The sequence below is a fragment of the Hypanus sabinus genome, chromosome 10 (genome assembly GCF_030144855.1).
Source record: "Hypanus sabinus isolate sHypSab1 chromosome 10, sHypSab1.hap1, whole genome shotgun sequence".
In the NCBI taxonomy this organism is placed as follows: Eukaryota; Metazoa; Chordata; class Chondrichthyes; order Myliobatiformes; family Dasyatidae; genus Hypanus; species Hypanus sabinus.
The window spans coordinates 117,571,140-117,591,665 of NC_082715.1; the positions used below are offsets into that span (position 1 = coordinate 117,571,140).

General features: G+C 38.8%; 1 protein-coding gene across 3 annotated transcripts in view; it reads right to left on the minus strand.

Moving 5' to 3' along the window:
- Positions 1-20,526, minus strand: part of LOC132401026 (EH domain-containing protein 3) — an 82,288-nt gene that overhangs the window by 57,273 nt on the left and 4,489 nt on the right. For all 3 annotated transcript variants that reach the window (XM_059982762.1, XM_059982761.1, XM_059982760.1), the window contains exon 3: positions 14,093-14,190. In XM_059982762.1, the coding sequence (XP_059838745.1) occupies positions 14,093-14,190 (98 nt within the window). The remainder of the gene's footprint in view (positions 1-14,092; positions 14,191-20,526) is intronic.

Sequence of the window (20,526 nt, forward strand, 5' to 3'; positions counted from 1 at the left end):
ATGTGTGTGTGTAAACAGTTTCAACATGTGATCAAATAAATTGTGTTCTTTTATAATCAAATGTCCTGTATACATACATCCTTGGAGGTCGACGGTGGGGGGTGTGGGGCAAGGGTGGCGGTGCTACCTCCCTGAAATGAGTTTTTGCAAGGTGGAGTGTCTGATTTTACATAAATGGGCTTCTGTAGTGTAATATTAGAGGGGGAGAATACTGAACAAGTGCCATCACAAAACTAACAGCTGCCCGCAGCAATTACAGCAATCAAAAAGCCACCTGCCAGAGATTTAGAATCGCGGTTTAGATTTTGTATATGCAAATTAATTATTGCTTAAATCTGTCAGTGCCATCTATTAAACCAAGATTGCAACTGGTACCAAAATAGCAATAACTGCCCCCCTGTATTTCTTAGGGAACTGAATGGTTTTAATACTGGGAACGTGTGAATTGTATTGGACTGCAATTGGGTAAACAACAAAAACCCAGGAGTGCAATTTTGGGAATGTGCATTTGTGGAAAAACCTTAAAATGCTAACAATTTTGGAGGTGTGACATTTACCCACAAAATCTGGGTCATGAAGCTCGGGAAAATACATAACCAAACTGCTAGATGAACAGCAACACATTTTTTGGACACAATGTTAATTATGTCACTTGCCCAATTTATTATGTTCCTCCCAGTTGTATAACACCCCATATGGGCCAACATCATGTTCTAAATGATTACTTGTTACAAAGCATCTGAGAGTTAAAGGCGTGTCAGCATCTGCTGAAATTAATGTGAAAAAGGCCTGGCTTACATTTCATGGTGCAGTCCCAAATTCTATTGAAAACATTTGGTCAGAACAAAGTGTCAGGAAAGTATCATTGTCAGTTATGATTGAAAAAATGTTTTCTTTTGTAATCATCTTAACAGTGCCCAAGTAAAATGGACCAAATACAATTTATCCTGCACTTCAGCAAACCAACACAACCCATTAACTTGCACTGAAATAGTCCTTAAATCTCAGTGCTTCACAGCAGTAGATAAATGTAGAAATTACTTCCAAACATGCCCATTTGATAGGAGAAAGAATATACTGTATGTGGAACTCCTCCTCATAAAGTGGCAAATGCAAGTCTGAATATCTTAAGGCAAAAAAAGACTAAAAGGAGTGAAAATTTATAACAGGGAGATAGAAATTCAAAATTGAGGCTGCAGTCAGATCTTATTGATAATGGCATGGGCTTGAGAGGCACAGTATTCCATCTTGCATTATTTTCATGTTGTACCCCTCAGTTGTGTCATGTTGAGGGAAAACAATCCTGGGTGTCAGGACTAGTATTTATATCCCCAAAGTAGAGATGGGAGTCGTAGACAAAAGATGGGAGAGGGAAGAAGGGCAGAAATGAAAAAGAAAACAGGAAATAGCATGGAGAACACAAATGGGCTTTAAAAAATATCAAAAATTCAGGGAAAAATGTAAGCCACTAGCTATCAAGATAGTGATAAAAGCAAGAGACTACTTGGGATATTCTACAGCTGGGAATTTAAACAAACAGGATACCAAGGGCTACAGTGGAAAAACCAGAATGGATTGTGTCCCACCAAACCCAACCCACCACATATTAAAGTTACAATTGATTTATTACTTGGAACACGCCTGCTATGAAACACCTTTTTAGGGAAGAGATTATGACAATATCTAATATTTTAACTCTAGGTTAAGGGCTAGTAAGATCAGATTCCTTTGAGATCCCGGAGATTCTCCTGGTGGTTGACATCAATTGCTTATTTGTAGCTTCCAAAAACTTCATAACCAATATTTAGAACAAATCTTTGTGTAGGGTGACCAAGAAAACTATTAATTTCTCATCCAGGGAAGAACCCATTTTGACATTACCATCTCACCTTGATATCAACGATTTAGATGAGGGCATTGAAAACTATATCAGCAAGTTTGCTGACGATACTAAACTGGGTGGCAGTGTGACATGCGAAGAGGACGTTAGGAGAATACAGGGAGACTTGGATAGGCTGGGTGAGTGGGCAGATACTTGGCAGATGTCATTCAATGTGAATAAATGTGAAGTTATCCACTTTGGAAGCAGGAACAAGAGGGCAGAGTATTGTAGAGGCAGGTAAGGGAGAAATGCAAAGAGACCTAGGAGTCCTAGTTCACCAGTCAATGAAGGTGAATGAGCAAGTGCAACAGGCAGTGAAGAGGGCAAATGGAATGTTGGCCTTTGTTACAAGGGGAATTGAGTACAAGAGCAAGGATGTCCTTTTGCATTTGTACAGGGCCCTGGTGAGACCACACCTGGAATATTGTGTACAGTTTTGGTCTCCAGGTTTAAGGAAGGACATTCTGGCAATTGAGGAAGTGCAGCGTAGATTCACTAGGTTGATTCCTGGGATGGCAGGGCTGTCTTACGCAGAGAGATTGGAGAGATTGGGCTTGTACACGCTGGAATTGAGGAGATTGAGAGGGGATCTGATTGAAACGTTTAAGATAATTAAAGGAATTGATAGGATTGAGGCGGGAAATATGTTCCAGATGTTGGGAGAGTCCAGTACCAGAGGGCATGGATTGAGAATAAGAGGTCAGTTATTTAAAACAGAGTTGACGAAGAGCTTCTTCTCCCAGAGTTGTGGAGGTGTGGAATGCACTGCCTCGGAAGACGGTGGAGGCCAATTCTCTGGATGCTTTCAAGAAGGAGCTAGATAGATATCTGATGGATAGGGGAATCAAGGGATATGGGGACAAGGCAGGGACTGGGTATTGATAGTGAATGCTCAGCCATGATCTCAGAATGGCGGTGCAGACTCGAGGGGCCGAATGGTCTACTTCTGCACCTATTGTCTATTGAAAATAAAAACAATTCAGATTACTACCCAACAATTCATTTTGATTAAATATGTAAATTGCTGCTGTTAAAACAAAATACCACATAATCTTACCAAAGTCAAAGAAAAATGCAGGTGAGCTTCAGAAAGTAATGAAACGAGATGAATCCAACAAGAATCAGAAACAGGTTTGTACCTCTAGCACATCATGAAATTTGCTGCTTTGTGGCAGCAGTAAGATGTAATACACAATTATAAATGCTACAAATTACCATCAGTATACATGAAAAAGAATCTAAACAAGTAGTGCAAAAGAGAGGGAAAACAAACACTTCGATTGTCTTCTTAGGTTTATTGACCATTCAGGAATCTGATGGCAGAGGGGAAGTAACTGTTCCAATGCACTGAATGCATCATCAGGCTCCTGTCCCACCTCCTTGATAGTAGTAATAAGAGGACCCTGGGTGATAGAATCTTTAATGAAGGAAGCCATCTTTTTGAGGCATCACCTTTTGAAGGTGTCCTGGTTCCTGGGGAGGCTAGTGCCCACGATGGAGATGACTGTGCCTACAACTTTCTGCAGCTCTTTTTCCAGTCCTGTGCAGTGACCCCTCCATACCAGACAAGGAGAAAGTAGCAATCATATTAAACTTAAATAGGTTTCATGCAATTGATAGGTTGGTCATCATAATGCCTCTTTGGAATTGGAGGCGTGTGTGCGTGCAATAATAAATCAGCAGCCTTAAAGCAGAACTATCATAGATTTACTGCAGGATGATTGATTTCAAAATGAAATGGAGGAAATCTTGCTGGAAGGGGCATGTTTGCAATGCATTAATGTCAAAATCAAGGCCACGATTGTACGTGATTAACGTATACAAACGTTTCAGTTTCATTTTATTTTTGATGCAACTTAAATGTGATTAGGCACATTAACTTATTCACAAGTATTTATAAGTATGAGTATTAATATTAATAAGACTATTGATAATTATTCAACTTCACTGACCTAAAGAAAGAAATCAGTTAAAGGATTCTACCTTTAGATACAAGCCATACGGCACAGAAACAGCCTCTTTAACCCACCATGTCAATGCCAACCACATTATATTAACCCCATTTACCACTTAGTCTCATCTATGCCTTGATAATTCAGGTGTTTGCTTTTAAGTGTTGTTAGAGTACCTAGCTCCATCATTTTTTCATTGCAATCACCTTCCAGGTGAAAATATACACTGTTAGATCCCCTGAAACTTTTATGTACTCTGGTTCTAGACATCCTTGTTATGAAGAAAGTTTAAGGACTCACAGAACATTACAGCACAGAAACAGCCCTTTTGGCCCTCCTTGGCTGTGCTGAACCATTTTTTGCCTAGTCCCACAGACCTGCACCTGGTCCATATCCCTCCCTCTCATCCATGTACCTGTCCAAGTTGTTCTTAAATGTTATAAGTGAGCCTGCATTTACCACTTCAACTATCAGCTCATTCTGCTCTCCCACTACTGTGTGAAGAAGCTCTCCCTAACGTTCTCTTTAAACTTTTCCCTTTTCACCCTTAACCCATGTCCTCTGGTTTTTTCTCCCCTAGCCTCAGTGGAAAAAGCCTGCTTCCATTCACTTTATCTACACCCATCATAATTTTATACACAAATCCATCCATGTTCCTTATAATTTTGTACAACTATTAAATTCTTCCCTCAGCATCCAAGTAAAACAAACCCAGTCTATGCCCAGTCTGCACCCCAAGCAACAACTCAGTAAATCTTCTCTATACTTTCTCCAGTGCCATCATGTCATAGCCATAAGACATAGGAACAAAATTATGCCCTTCAGATCATCAAATTTGATTTACCATTCAATACTGGCCGACTTACTATCCCTCTCAACCCCATTCCCTTGTGTTCTCCCCCTCAAACTGTGCAACCAAGATCTCAGTTTTACACACAAGTCAGATCAGTTACTAATTTTTCTAGTCCCCTTCAAAGTACTTATTCATTCAAATCATCCCATTTCTTTAATTTGCATTCTTTCAAATAAATTGGATACATTACATTCACAAGAGACCAGGGATCTGAAGTAGTGCACACCAATGATGCCCCAGTTAGATTCATCTCCATTTCATTTGGCAACAGTCAGAGTCACTCAGATCTGGCTCATTTTTCAACGAAAAAGCTCATTCCAGCAGCGATTCAACTGCAGTTATGACCATGAATAAATCCAAGAATGAACATTTGCTTATATTCTAGCTACAGAATATTGACTTAATTGACAAATACTCATGTATCATTTTAAATTTAAAACAAATTGCTGGAAACACTCAGCAAACCTGTCAATATCAGTAGAAAAAGCCCCTTCTTCACAACTGTGAAAGAAACAACATTAGAACTAAGTACAAAAATGGGGTGGGATGAATAGAACAAATTTCTCTAATCGGTTGATGCTAGGATTATCATGAGGATAAACTGTTTAAGTAACCTAGCCAATTATTGGGGCCACAAAGTAAACAGAAATAAAAACTAATCCTTGGGGCTCAACTTGCAGAAACACTTATGTGAAATTGAAACGGTTGGCAACTGGGGAAGTGAGAATGGAGCCAAGGTGCTCGACAAAGGGGCACCTCAATCTACAGCATGTTGGGTCTCACCAATGTAGAGGCCATGTCAAGAACACTAGAGACAGTAGATGATCCCAACAGATTTGCAGTGTTCCCTCACCTGGACACTTTGCCTGAGGACCCTGAATGGAGGTGAGGGAAGAGGTGAATGGGCAGGTGTAGCACTTTTATTGCATGCAGGGATAAGTGCCAGTAGATTCTTGGGGTGGGATGAATAGATAAGGGAATGAGAGAGGGAGTGATCCCTGCCTGGGGAAAGTAGAGTGTGGGCAATTTCTGCCATCTTCAATGGGACCCTACCACCAAGCACATCTTTACCTCCTTTCATTCTCCCCTTCCTTCCCAGTCCTGATGAAGGATCTCAACCCAAAACGTTGCTTATTTATTCATTTCCGTAGATTCTGTCTGACCTGCTGAGTTCCTCCAGCATTGTGTTGCTCTAGATTTCCAGCATCTGCAGAATCTTATGTTTTTATGTTCAAAAATATGGAAAAATATAGTATTTTCCAAATGCATGTTTCCTGTCTCAACCAATTTTCCAGGATTACTATGATACCAAAGTGTACTTGTTACATTATCATGACCACTTGCCTGAGGGGTTGGAAATACCACAGTTCCACTTGCAGTTACAGTTTGGCTAGAGAATCACCTGTAATACTTTTTTGCACCATTACCTTGAGGACTTTCAGCTTTAATTTACAGTTTGCTTTTCAGCACCAGTTTTGAAAGCAAATGACAATATCAGCTCTTCTATCACATCACCAGCTCCCCCCACTCCCCATTTCAATGTCTCTACATTATCAAGGCAAAAACTACCAGGCCATATCCATGCAAAACAGCTGACAATGTAGTTGTACAACATTTCACCAGTTAGGTCATTGATCTGAAATTATAAATTAATCTCCACAGATACCAGGTTTCCGATCCCAAATGTCTACAGCTCGTCTGGATGGCAAGAAGTTTCTTACAAACTAACATTAGAAACCAAATTTTATTAACCTACCACGGAATTCATGGACATTAGAATAATCTCATCAAGAGAAGAGTTCAAAACTTATTTATCATTACCAAGACCACTATGTACTGCAGTTTCAAGATCCACTAATGTTTTTGTTTGCAATTTAAATTGATCTAGATGAAAATCCCAATGTATTCTTTGTAGGTTTCTTCTACAAACTTGACCTCAAAAAGAGTGTCACTCACTTTAACCTACATCAAGTTCTCTTCACTTATTACCCACATTTGCCCATGGTTTCTACTTAAGAAATTCACTTAAATTCCACAGTGGTCTCATCCTTCAAATTTCTGATATTTCCCCAACACTACAGTCCTCACATCAACTCCAAATTGATTCTGGTCTTTTGGACAAATGTACTTTTAACATTCAATACATTTCAGCTTCAAATCTCCTTCAAGATTAATGTGCTTTAAAGACTCTACTCTACATACTGTACCTTGTAATATTTTAACCAGTTCTACAAATCTTAATGTTAAAGACCTATATAAATCTGTCCTCACAACTAGATCTCATACACACATTTTAAACCCAAAGCCAGACTGATTACCTAGGCCAGGGGTCAGCAACCTTTACCACTGAAAGAGCCACTTGGACCCGTTTCCCACAGAAAAGAAAACACTGGGAGCCGCAAAACCCGTTTGACATTTAAAATGAAATAACACTGCATACAACGTTTTTTTTGCCTTTATGCTATGTATAAACAAACTATAATGTGTTGCATTTATGAAATTGATGAACTCCTGCAGAGAAAACGAAATTACATTTCTGCATGCAACAAAAACATTTTGAACTCCGAAAAAAAGACGTTGGGTTGAAAGTTACTTTTAAGTAAAATATTCAATGTCTATTTGAGTCCTTCTTGTATTTATGAAAAACGCCGAACTTAAATTTTCCGCCAGCAGCAAACCAAAAATAACGTCAGCCAGCTGTCATCCTGAAAAATGAAAGGACTATTTCACTGAACAATGAAAAAATATGAATATAAGTAAAATAATAGGCAATTAAAATATTTATCATACTTGGTTAATGGGATTTCTGCTCCTGGACCTCAGCGCACAGCGTCTGCACATCAGGGCTGTATGATGTCACCTTCATCTTTACACAGGATCGCAAGCTGTCATCTGTGAGGTTTTCAATATCACTCCATTTGTGTTTCTGAGCAAGAACGGCCTTCTGACGGGCAACATCTTCAAGGTCTGCTGTCAAGCGTCTAAACTTGGACACCCATATGTCTTTGTCGGCTATGACGGCCAGTTCCATCTCAAGATCAGGCTGACTCACACCTGCCAATGCAGTCGTATTCAGTAGGGAAGGATCGATGCTTAAGGGAGTGACCGGGAAGGATAATGTGTTTTTTTCCTCTCTGAACTCACAGAAGCGTTTCCCAAACGATGTTTGCATTGCGATGATTGCAGAATGTAAATACTCCGAAATTATCATGTCGTGACCTTGTTTGAACTCTCTCAAATTGGGGAAGTGAGACAAAGTGCCTTTCTGTAAATCTCTGGCAAGCACTGTCAACTTGCGCTCGAATGCCAAAACATCCTCCAACATGTGCAGGGCTGTACGTCCTTTCCCCTGAAGAGCTGTGTTCAGCGTGTTCAGGTGCGCTGTCATGTCTACCATGAAGTGTAGCTTTTCCAGCCACTCTGGCTGTTCCAGCTCAGGAAAGGTGAGCCCTTTGCTGCCCAGGAAAGTTTTCACTTCTTCCAGACACGCGACAAAGCGTTTCAGCACCTTCCGTCTGGACAGCCAGCGATAAAAACACGTTGTAGCGGTGTCAGTAAACTGCAGTCAAAGATAGCTTTATTCGAACTAAACAGCCTTGCTTTTAAGCCTCCCTCAACCCAGCCCCCCATGGACGCAGATGCTGCAAAAGACGCGTACTCACAAACCCCCGTAGGCTATCTCCCTTAGCCGGAATGCTGGCTAATTGTGAGCCGTTTCGGATGTGGCAGGAAATTTGTCGCTACACTTAGGTTGTACAAGATCACCATAATTACATTTCAAAAGCTAACAAACTAACATAAAATACATTTTAATTAAATACTGACCAATTATTTCCCAAAGCCACAGGGAGCCGCAGCACAGAGGTGAAAGAGCCACAAATGGCTCGGGAGCCGCAGGTTGCCGACCCCCGACCTAGGCAAAACATTCTTTGTACACCGCTTTACTTCACAGCACCAAATACCTACATCAGCATTCTGTGGCTACAATTTATTACAATCATTCTATATTTGAGAGTGAAACAAGCTTTTGTTAAATCCATAAATAAAAACTCCTTAAACAGCATTCAAACTCAAGCAGCAGAAAACAGTTGGGCTTCAGGTTCAGGTCTCATCTCTGACTTCAAATGATAAATGCATGCATGTTAACAAAGGCAAGCAAAACAGATTTTGTTAACCAGTTGTATTTTAGAGGTGATACTGTGTTGACATAATGTGCCAGCCAATATTCACCTATCAAAGACCAAAACAAATTATCTAGTATACACTATTGTGCACATATTGGTTGCTGCTTTTCCCCCGAAAGGTGACTATACTTCCAAGGTTGTTAAAAAAAATACATGGGCAAGTCTTTCTTTCACACATACCATTTCCTTGACACATTTACAAAGCAGCCTGCATATTATTTACTATAGATGAGAGAAAGATTGTCCTAACTTTGCCTTAATGCATATGAAATAACTTCTAGTAAAGGATGAAGAATGTATCAGTCATAAATAGTGCAAAAATTACAAAGCCAAAGATATCAGCACAAAACTCATCTCTCCTGTATGTGTTACAGTATTCAAAACTAGGAATGAATGATGGTTTATGAAGACAGTCTTGGATGTATCTGGCACAATGAAGAAGACACTTTCAGAATGGTATTTACTTTTAAAATCCAGATTTAATGAACTATTTGATTCTCAGAACTTGTATTCAGAGAACCAACTTGTTTTGTTTTAACAAAAACAGTGCAACCTTCCATAACCTGGGCTTATTGTTCTTCGTATCTTCCTACAAATGGCCATTATAGGACAAACCAAACAAGGACATTTCAGTATCAATTTCACTGCTGAATTAGCTCGGGGTTCATCTTCGCTCACCTGCACCTGTGAACATTATACCACCATGCATCTGCTTTCTAATAGCTGCAAGGGTCTAAGGGCATGCTCTCAGCAATTTCAGTACAGAACTAAAATTCTAGTGTAAAAGGTTGGAAATTGCTGAAGCTGTCTCTTCACACATGAAAACCAAGAGGCCAGTGTCCATTTTTATACCTACCTCTCCCAAATCTATCACTTGACAGCTACCATAGTATGATGAAAAGAATGAACATAAATCTTGCACAAAAAAAAACAAGAGTAGGCCACTTGGCCACTCAAATCTCTTCACCATTCAGTGATCACAGTAGATCTGCCCAAGCTGCGTCTGACTGAGTTCCATGCAACCTTTCATTCTTTGATCTTTCAGAAAGTTATTTACCTCTCCTTTAAATACCTCCAGTGATTAAGTCTTTAGTTTCGACATTGGCACCTGCAATAAAAAGCATCCACTTTGTGTCCTCAGAACTATAATCACACTTTTTGTAGGCAGCACTAGTACTAATTATTAAAGAAAAGGTTGGGAATAATCAGATCAAAGAGCATTTAAGAAAAATGTTCATAGTAGCACATTTTTAAGCAAGGATAGGAGACAGTCAAGGCAGCTGAGTAAGGTAACAGAACAAGTAAGGACTATACAGAGGAAATGTGCTTCACTAATTTGAGTTTGATATTCACATCAACTTTAGAAATGCATTTGACAAGGTGGCCAGGATTTTGTCAAAATCCACATCTATCACATTTCCTTCAATCATCCTAGTGAAAATCTTAAATGGGTCCCTGCAAAACCAAACAAAAAATGTTGACTTAGTCCCCATCTTTCCAAGAAATAAATTCTGCATCTTTCCCCTTCCCTCCAAAATGTCCCTACAATTGAGGCCGAGTTAACAGGCTTGTAGTGTCTGGCATAGTCCTACTGCTCTTTGAGCTCTAATATGTTAAATTGCATTTACTTTATGGCAACAAGCTTCACAGCAAGGCAGTGATGTCAGAGCATGGATTAGCACAAGGGATTCAGATATTACATCCGTTACAGAAATAGCTGAGCGATGAGCAGGACTGACAGCTCAATATTTCATGATCTCAATGCTTCTAACACGAGAGGTGAAGGTAAGGGAGGAGTTGCACTACTAATTAGTAGAGGGGAAAAATAAATCATAGTACTTATCCCAAGAAAAACATCTCAAAGTCACATGGGCAAAGTTAGAAATAAAAGGTCATCACTTTGGTTTTTAGCTATATATATCAAAACATCCAGCAAAATTAAGAGCAAGTATGTAGGGAGCTCAGAGACAGGTATACAAATGCTGCAGTGGCTCATTGCCATTTGTCAGTTATATCAAAGATTTAGATGAAATATACAGGGACGGTTAGTATATTTGGAGATGACAAAAAATAGGTAATTGAAGATTGTTATCACAAACTAGGGGGACGATGATCAGCTGGGAAAGTGGACCAAGGAATGGCAATTTGAGTTTAACTGGGTTAATGCAAGTCATTGTAGTTTGGGAAGCTAAATCAGGGTTGGTCTTTCAGTAAACAATATGGACTTGGAGGGCAGGGTATAAAATAGAGGGAGCTAGGAGCACAAGTACATGGTTCCCTAAAATTAGTTCACAGTAGAGAGGGTGAGGATGGCTTTTGGCACACTGGCCTGCAATGCTCAATAGTTTAGGAATAATTTCTCCTCCGCTATCAGATTTCTGAATGGTACTATTCCCCTTAAGTACTATATTTTAATCTGACCTTAGTAGTTTGTCTTGCACTGTACTGCTGCCACCAAAGAAATTCCACGACAGTGACAATAAACCCAATTCTGATAAGGAACTACTTGGACAGGAATCTGTGTCAGTATGGACCACATGGATGAGAATCATGGTCAGTGTGGACCAGTTGGGCTAAATGGCCTGTTTTGTGCTGTATAACTGAGTCTAATAGGTGATTTTAACTTCCTAATATTGACCTGTGCTGTTTTAGTGTTAATTGGCTAGATGGGGCAGTTTGTTAACTGCATCTAAAAAAGCTTTAAGCAATTCGTAGATGACCTGACTAGAAAAGGGTGCTACACTTGAACCTCTCAGGGAACAAAGCTGGATTGATGTGTCAGAGAGGGAAGAAATAAGACTAGTGACCATAATTCTACTTATACCGAGCTAGTTATGGCATGAGAGCACACACCCAACAATATCAAAATTTGGTCAGGGGGTGGTGGGTCTGTCATGTGGGGAAGCTTCCAATAGTGAGATGGGAAGAGTTTACAGCCAGTATGTTTGTTAGAAACAAAAACAAGGCTGTCAAGGGATATTAAGCTCTAAAGAAATGAAGGATGCATTATGTGAGATATAGGCAGCTGGGTTCAAACATGCCACCTGAATGCAACTGACTTTAAGGTATTTGAGAAAATCAGGAGGACAGAAGGAGCTTAAATATCGCTGATAGGCAAGACAAAAGAGAACACTAAAATTCCACAAGTTAAGAGCATTAAGGTACCAAGAATTTCCCCAGAACGATCAGTGTGGTGAATTACATGTGAAACTGCAGGAAAAGGGTGAGGTCTTAAATTAATACTTATCTGCACTTAAATTAAGAAACTTGGAAGAAATGAGATTAGGGGAGGAAGTAGTGACATTCTGAAGCATATCACTATTAAAGATGATTTAATGATCTTGAAACTGCGATGGATAAATTTTCAGGGCCTGATAATCTCTCTGTGGACATTGTGAGGGCATGGTTTAAGAATAAGGGGTAGGTCATTTAGGACAGAGTTAAGGAAAAACTTCTCCCAGAGAGTTGTGGGGGTGTGGAATGCACTGCCCCAGAAGGCAGTGGAGGCCAATTCTCTGGATGCTTTCAAGAAGGAGCTAGATAGGTATCTTATGGATAGGGGAATCAAGGGATATGGGGACAAGACAGGAACCGGGTATTGATAGTAGATGATCAGCCATGCTCTCAGAATGGCGGTGCAGGCTCAAAGGGCCGAATGGTCTACTTCTGCACCTATTGTCTATTGTGAAGTAAAAGGTGACCATTATAGCCTTAGCAAATACTTTAGCATCTTTGTTAGCACTGGAAGACTAGAATAGCTCAAAATCAGATTTAATATCACCGGTATACATCATGAATTTTATTTGCAGCAGCGCATATTACATAATAATGAAAACTGAATAAACTATAAATATTAAAGTTAAATAACTAATGCAAAAAAGGTAGCAAGATAGTGTTCATGAGCTCAATGAATGAATGTTCAAGAATCTGATGGTAGAGGGGAAGAAGCTGTTCCTGAATTGTTGAATGTGCAACTTCAGGCTCCTTTACCCCCTCCCTGATAGAAGCTAATGCTGTTCCTTCATTTAGGACAACAGAGCCAGGGAACTACAGAGCATCAAAGCATGTATCAGTGCTGGGAAGTTATTGGAAGGAACTCCAACAAGATTTGCATTTGGAGTACAAAGAACTGATTAGGGATGGTCCACATGGCTTGGTACCTGGTAAATTGCATATCCGGAGTTAAGAATTTTTTTGATTTTACAAGGTCCCACATAGTAGGCATATCTGGAATATTAGAACATGGACAGCTCAGCACATCACAAAAAGATTCACCTCTGGGGGCCATGTCTACATCTACTTACTTCAAAAGCAGCCAATATTAAGATCCCACACATCCTCACTCCCTCCATCACCCCTATGCTACAAAGTAATGAAATAATCTGTATGGATGACATGCAAAGCAGTTTTTCCACAGTACCTAGGTGTATATGACAATAAGCTAATGAGTTATTCCTGTGCACTATCTTTAGAAAACTTATGGGGGGGATAGGTAAAGGGTTTTCACTATCCACCCTATATGTGCTGCTCTAGTTCCCCTTCAGCCTCCTCCACTCCATGGAAAAAAACCTAAGCTACAGTCTTTCCTTAAGTGAAATATTCTACCCCAGCCAAATTCTGGGAAACTTCATCTTCACTAGTCTTTTCAGGATTACACAGGCCTACCAATGTTTTATCAAGTTATAACTCTTATCTCTAGTGCACCTGTTAATAAAGGCCAGCATCCCTTAAGCCTTCACTATCTTATCTTGCTGTACTTACATACTTAGGGAGCTGTGAACTTGTGCATCAATACTCCAAGGCCCTACAATTACTGGTGCATAGCTCATACTTAATCAAACTGCAAAAATACATCACCTATTAATGTTGCAAATATTTACACAAGAGAAACTGATTCACAAAGATATTCTACATAATTTGCTTAAAAGTAATTTTTCCAGTATTGCAACTTTCAGGATGAAGTCAACAACACCAACAATTCTGCCCCACACAAGTTGCAGCAGCAGCTCATATTGCTGCATAGTGCTGACAGAGTAGAATTCCACTGTCTTTTAACTCTACATTTGTTGACAATTATTTAATGCTTTCCTTAATGACACCAGTTGAATCTGAGTGAATATACAAATTTTGTCTGACACAAAGAACCTATAACAAGCAGACAGAGGCCTATTATCACAGCAATTATAATTTGAAAAAAAAACCTGGATCACATAAACCTTACCTCGGCTGATGCGTTGCTTTTCTCCTGACAGAATTCCAGGTGTGTCAATGATGCTAATGCTTTCAAGCACAGGATTCGGTAACTGGGCACACATAAATCTAGAAAACAAGTTCTTATTAGCAATGAATTTCAAGCAAATAATTCAAATTTATGCACACAGAAATATAATAGTTGTTGGAATACATTAGTTTAGACCTGGAATGAGTAACCAGGCTAGAATTACAATTTCTGAACACCAAGCTTTTAAAAAAAAAATCAAAGAACTGAAAAAATCTTACTTCCTAATTCTTTGTTTTATAAAAGTTTATAATTGAATGCCTTCTTTATTGTTGATTTGCCAAATTCACTTAGTAGCCCCCTTTTATGTATACCTGCTCATTAATGCAAATATCTAATCAGCTAATCACATGACAGCAATTCAATGCAGAAAATCATGCATACATGGTCAAGAGATTCAGTTGTTGCTCAGACCAAACATCCAAATGGGAAACAAATCTCATCTTTGATGGAATAATTGTAGATGCCAGACAGGGTGGTTTCAATATCTCAGACACTACTCATCTCTTAGATTTTTCTGTACAACCTTGAGTTTAGGGAATTATGCAGAAAACATCCAGCAAGCAGCAGTAGTCAGCGAAAATGCTTTTAAGAGGTTGGGGGAAAGGCCAGACTGATTCAAACGGACGGGAAGTCAACAGTAACTCATAGCCATATGTTATAACAGTGGTGTGCAGAAGATCATCTTGAATGCACAACACATCAAACCTTGAAGTATGGCCTACTGCAGCAGACCAAACCAGATTCTCCTCCCGAGTGTAATAAACTGGCCACTGAGTGTAGATGGAGGCCTAGAATTATAATGTTTATTGCAGGGACAATTTGATTCAGAAACTATTCTAAATTTCAGAATTTAAGATGCATTGCATAAATAATATTCCAAGTTATTTGTCCAAATCAAAGAAAATTATCAAAGTACATATGTCATTATATACTACCTTGAGTTTTTCTTAGCAGCATTTAAAGACAATACAATTTATGAAAAATTATGACTAACATGCAACGTGCAAAAGAAAAACATTCTGCAAGTTTAAAAATAATTCTGATACCACAAGTTGTAGAGTCCTTGAAAGAGTCTGTAGGTTGAGGAATCAGTTCCAAGTTGAGGAGAGAGGGAGATCTGGAAAGTAACCATCCCATTTCTAGTGGCTTAGCAATATGAACATTGAGTGCCAGATACGATATGAAACAACTAGCATCGTTACTATGATAGAGAGGCTGAAGCATCAAGGACAGAATGGAACAAAACCATATTAGGCCATTTTGTGCATCTTTTTGGACTGCTGTAAAGAAAAACAATCAACTAGCACAACTCATTGCTCACTGCCTACGCAAAGGTGGGTAGTGTGTTACTTCCAGCATTGTGTTTGCTGCTTTAGATTTCCTGCACTTCTGAATTTCTTGTATTTGCAGTGTATTGATCTGCATTGTTGTAAAATGATGCTTGAGGGGGAAATCGCTCTTCAAAACTCTATCAGGAATCACTTGACAAATAATTGCTTCAACTCCTCTTAACTACGTCACCAATTCAAAACCAAGGTCATCCTCTTCAGCCAGTACTGTAGTAAACAGATGGTTGTGCAGGCATGGAAGCAGGGATCCAACTCAACATTGACTCAATCATGAAAACATTCTGAATCCATTAAACATTTACCAAACAAGATCTTCAAGAAAAAAAAATGCAGCTATGAAGAGAGTATTAAAAACAACATTTTCCAGATTGCAGGATAATTCCACAACATAGGGAAGACATTGAAATGCTAATTCATAAGTATAGCTTTCAGCTATTAAAACAATTACAAGTGACTCTAAATTTGGCACAATGTTCTTGGACTGTACGACAGTAAAGAATCCTGCCTTCCTGTTTGCATTCAAAGCAGACTACAAAATTAGATGCCTCAAAGCGCAGGAGATATACCACCAATTCTGTCCTTGCAGAATTCTCCAAATCCACATCCACGAACAGTATTCCTAGTAGTACAACATTCCTATCCTTGAAGATAGTCCCAATGCCACTTTGCTCTTTTGTCCAATATCAAATTCTTGAAATTACTATTTGAGTCTGAGGTCTGCCACATTGAGTTACATTTACATTTAATGAAGACTGGACAAGAATTAAATTTTATCCAACTGAATTTCTCGATTGACAAAGAAAATATGCTGGAATTATAGAATGAAATTGCTGGAAATACAGCTGAAATTATAATTTCAGGTCAGAGCCTAACTTCATTACAGTTGAGCTCCTATCTTCATTCTAACTCAATGTATTTAAGTTTTCTGACTGTACTAAGCAAGGTGAAGTGAGATAAATGAGAATGCAAAGATTCTGTAGATATACAGTAACCATCCATGTTTTTTGCTGCATTTTGGATGTGGACCAGTCTTATAGACTTTATATTTGTGTTTTTTTGCCCCATCATTTCTCGGGCTGGAAGAGAGATGGGGGGGGCTGATGTGCCTGATCTGTTTTGCTCATTTTTTGTGTAACCAGATAACCATCGAATATCTTTTTTTTTTAATTGATAAGGTGCATTTATGCATTCACCTTGGTAATGCTAAAATAGCTGCCTATACCTTTAAGAGAAAACTGTGATGTCATTTCACATTGGTGAAGTAGAATAAATAGTTGCATGTTCCAGAAAGGATAACGTTTGAATGTTTTTCCCAGGTTTGGCGAGGAAAGATTTTCACCAGTAAATTGATCAGCGCTAGATAGCTTGATTGTGAAGCTCCTTAATTGCCCTAATAGGTTAGTCTTTTTAGTAACTCAACTAGAAAGCAATATATTGTTTATTTGTCTTTATTGTTTCATAACCGAATGCAAATGTGTTAATCTCTGTTCACATGGCGTGAGCGAGGAGAACTCGTTTCAAGGTCTAGCCTATGTGTTTGGAAGTTAAGCACGTGCATGCCAAACATGAGTATATCGCTTAGTTGAGATGATGAATTTATTCATATTTTCAATGTTGTGGGCAAGGTACAGGATTGGTGGGATTCTAATGTTGTTTGTAGTTTTTTTTTAAGATTTGTCACTACCATATTGGTTTTGTACATGTTTTAATTATTTTCATATTGTATATGTAACAAGAGTGTGGTCTGAAGATAAACTCAGATTGTAATAGCAGGAACTTTATTTATTTAATTTTGTCATTTCTATTTTAATACCCTCTTTCTGCAATAAAACATCTAAAACAAATAAAGGAATTTAAGAACCAAAAAAGTATTTGTTGTCCTGCATGTGCATTTTTCCCCAGGCTACAAAATTTGTGCAAGGGGGAATTTGGGAGTCAATGTGCCTGTTCTGTATTTGTTCGATTTTTGGTGCAGATAGGGGATTTCAGAGTCAATGTGCCTGATCCATTCTGTTCTGATCTCCTAAGCATTTCGAGGAAACTAGTCCAGATTTCTGTTATTTGAATTTTAATTTACTTAAAATAAAATAAATTACCCCAAGAGTCAAGCACAAGGATTGAGAAGGGCCAACAAGATAGTGATAGAAGAGGCAGCTTCCTTTCAATGGACAGCCAGAATTAGATGGGTTAAGCAATTTTGGAGCACAAGGGAATCAGGTAATGTGGGAGAATGAGATGAGAAAGGCTTCAAACATGAGAATGAATCAGATATACTGTACAAGCTACACTCATGTCCATTTTTGATATTCTCTTTAAACAAACCCATATTCTTTTAAGTGAAGAGATTCAAGTTTCTGTAAATTAATTCTCTGGCATATCCACAAAGACTAAGAAAATATAGCATACATAAAAGTAAACATTATAAATAATTTCTAATTTTAATGCATATTTAATCTATCAGCGCAAAACTAATCAGCTTTTGATGTCATGACTGCGTTGCACTTGAGGTCAATAAGCAAAATTCTATGCAAAATCTTCACTAGAGTATGCTTTGTAGGCTTGAAGAAGAAATCATGAAAAGATAGAAGCTTACAGTTTCAGAGTCCTAGCATTCTCATTATTTAGCAAGCATACATTTCATTAATGTTGAAGTAAAGCAAATACAGTCATTTCCATGCAAATTCAATAAATTCATGTACATTATATGCTGATACAACAACCCAAGGAGAAATAGCAAGAAACATTAAAACATGTACAGCGTACTTGTCATAATGCTGTACATTAGTTTAAAAGCAAGGATCAAAAAGTAATAATTCAGCACATCAACAACACAGCCAATTACAGAAATACAGTACATACATAATACTGGTAAAGAGCAAAATTAAAGCTTTTTCAAAAATGGGAATTTACTGCTATTGAAATCTGGTTTTCTTGAATCTAAAAGCATCTCTTTGGAATGTAAACTTCGGATAAACTTGTTTTATCAATTATGGAGGCTTTCAAGGTCAGCAATGAGTAACATTTACAGGAAGTATCAATGTGTCCAACCATGACACATCTGCCAGAATCATCTCCAAATCAGACCTTGAACTCGACGAAGAGTTGAAAGTCATCCAACAAATTGAGGGGGGAGTTTCTGGCAAAGGATTTCCGGAGAGCAGGGGCTGCTAACAAACACAACTGTACTACTGGGTCAAGGAAAACAGCTCATGCCAATAAGTTCAATGCAATAGTTTCCTAGGCTGGACTATTAGATTCTAATGTTCTGCCATCGGCAGAGGTGCTCCTTTGGGAGAATTGTTTGGTGTGGTGGTAGTTTTGGAATGGGCAGAGGAATAAATGTAGAAGTAAATGGGAAAATCGTTAGGGGGTAAGTGTTTGAGAATCTGGACAAAGCCTGGCAATGAGCCGAGACATTTGAAGAGACGGTAAACCAAAATCATTAAGCTAACAATAGAGATCTCTAGACCAATAGCTTTAGTCCAAAAATATTCCAAATTTAAACCTCTATACCCTTCAGGTAGACTAGATGAATCAGGATGAAAGGTCTCAAGCCAAAACATCAACTGTTCATTTCCCTTCAGAGATGCTGGCTGATGTGCTCATTTCCCCCAATATCCTGTTTGTTGCTCCACATTCCAGCATCTGCAGCCTTGTGTCTCAATTTCTATAAGCAATTCAAAAATACTTGTGAATCTAAATACATTAAACCAAGTTGAAAAAGGAAATGCATCACTCCACACTCATCACACCACTTTAAATGCTAGAATTTCCAGAAACATGAAAAATTACCTTCAGTAGTTTCTAATGTACTGCAATGTTATTCACATTGCATAAGCAATGCAAGTTAATTCATTCCACAGTACTACCAAGAGCAGAATACACAGTTTTTAAAACTTCAAGCAAACTTCAACTATACAGTGCCTACGAACAAGGTAACCTGCCTCAATGATTTAGTCCAGTAGCATTTACATTCACTGATGAAGTATCTTGAGAGGCTTGTGATGAAACACTCCAATTTGCCTACCATTGCAACAGGTCCACAGCAGATGCCACTTCATTGGCTTTTCACTTGATCTTGCAACATTTGGACAGTGAAGATGCATACAACAGGATGCTCTTCATTGACGAAAGCTCAGCATCATCATATCATCAAACTAATAAGCTTCCAGACCTTGACCTCAAATAGTCTTTGTGCAATTGGATCCTCTATTTCCTTATGTGCAGACCACAGTCAGTTTGCACTGACACAGACATCTCCTCCACAAACTCCATCAGCATAGATGCACCTCAAGGCTGTCTGCTTAGACCCTACTCTATTCACTTTACATTTAAGACTTGTGGGATTAGAGCTTGGCCTACTTAAGTTTGTGATGACACCACTGTTCACTGAATCGAATGTGGTGATTAATCACCATAAGGGGGAGGAGACTGAAAATTGCCAAGTTATACAGCAAAAACATCTCAATCAATATCACCACAATCAAGCAGCTTATTATTGACTACAGGATGAGAAAACTAGAGGTCCATGAACCAGCCCTCATCAGGGAATCGTAGGTAGAGGGGGTCAGCAAGTTTAAATTCCTTACTGTTATCATTTCAGCTCTGTCCTGGATCCAGCACTCAAGTGCCATTTTGAAAGAAGAAAAAAAAAATCACAACAGTACCTCTACTTATAAGTTTGCAAAGATGGGGGTCTAACAAACTTCTATAGACATATGGCAGAGAGTATATAGACAGCATGCATTACTGCTTCCTATTGAAACAACAATGCCCTTGAATGAAAAAGCCTACATAAAGTAATGGATATGGCCTAGTCCATCACAGGTAAAACCTTCACCATTGAGTGCTGTTGCAGGAAGGCAACATCCATCAAAGAACCCACCACCCAGGTCATGCTCTCTTCTCACTGCTACCAACAGGAAGGTTGTGCAGGAGTCTCAGGTCCCACACCACCACATTCACTTGCCCTATCATTGAACTGTTCCCACAACCTATGGATTCACTTCAAAGGACTCTTCATCT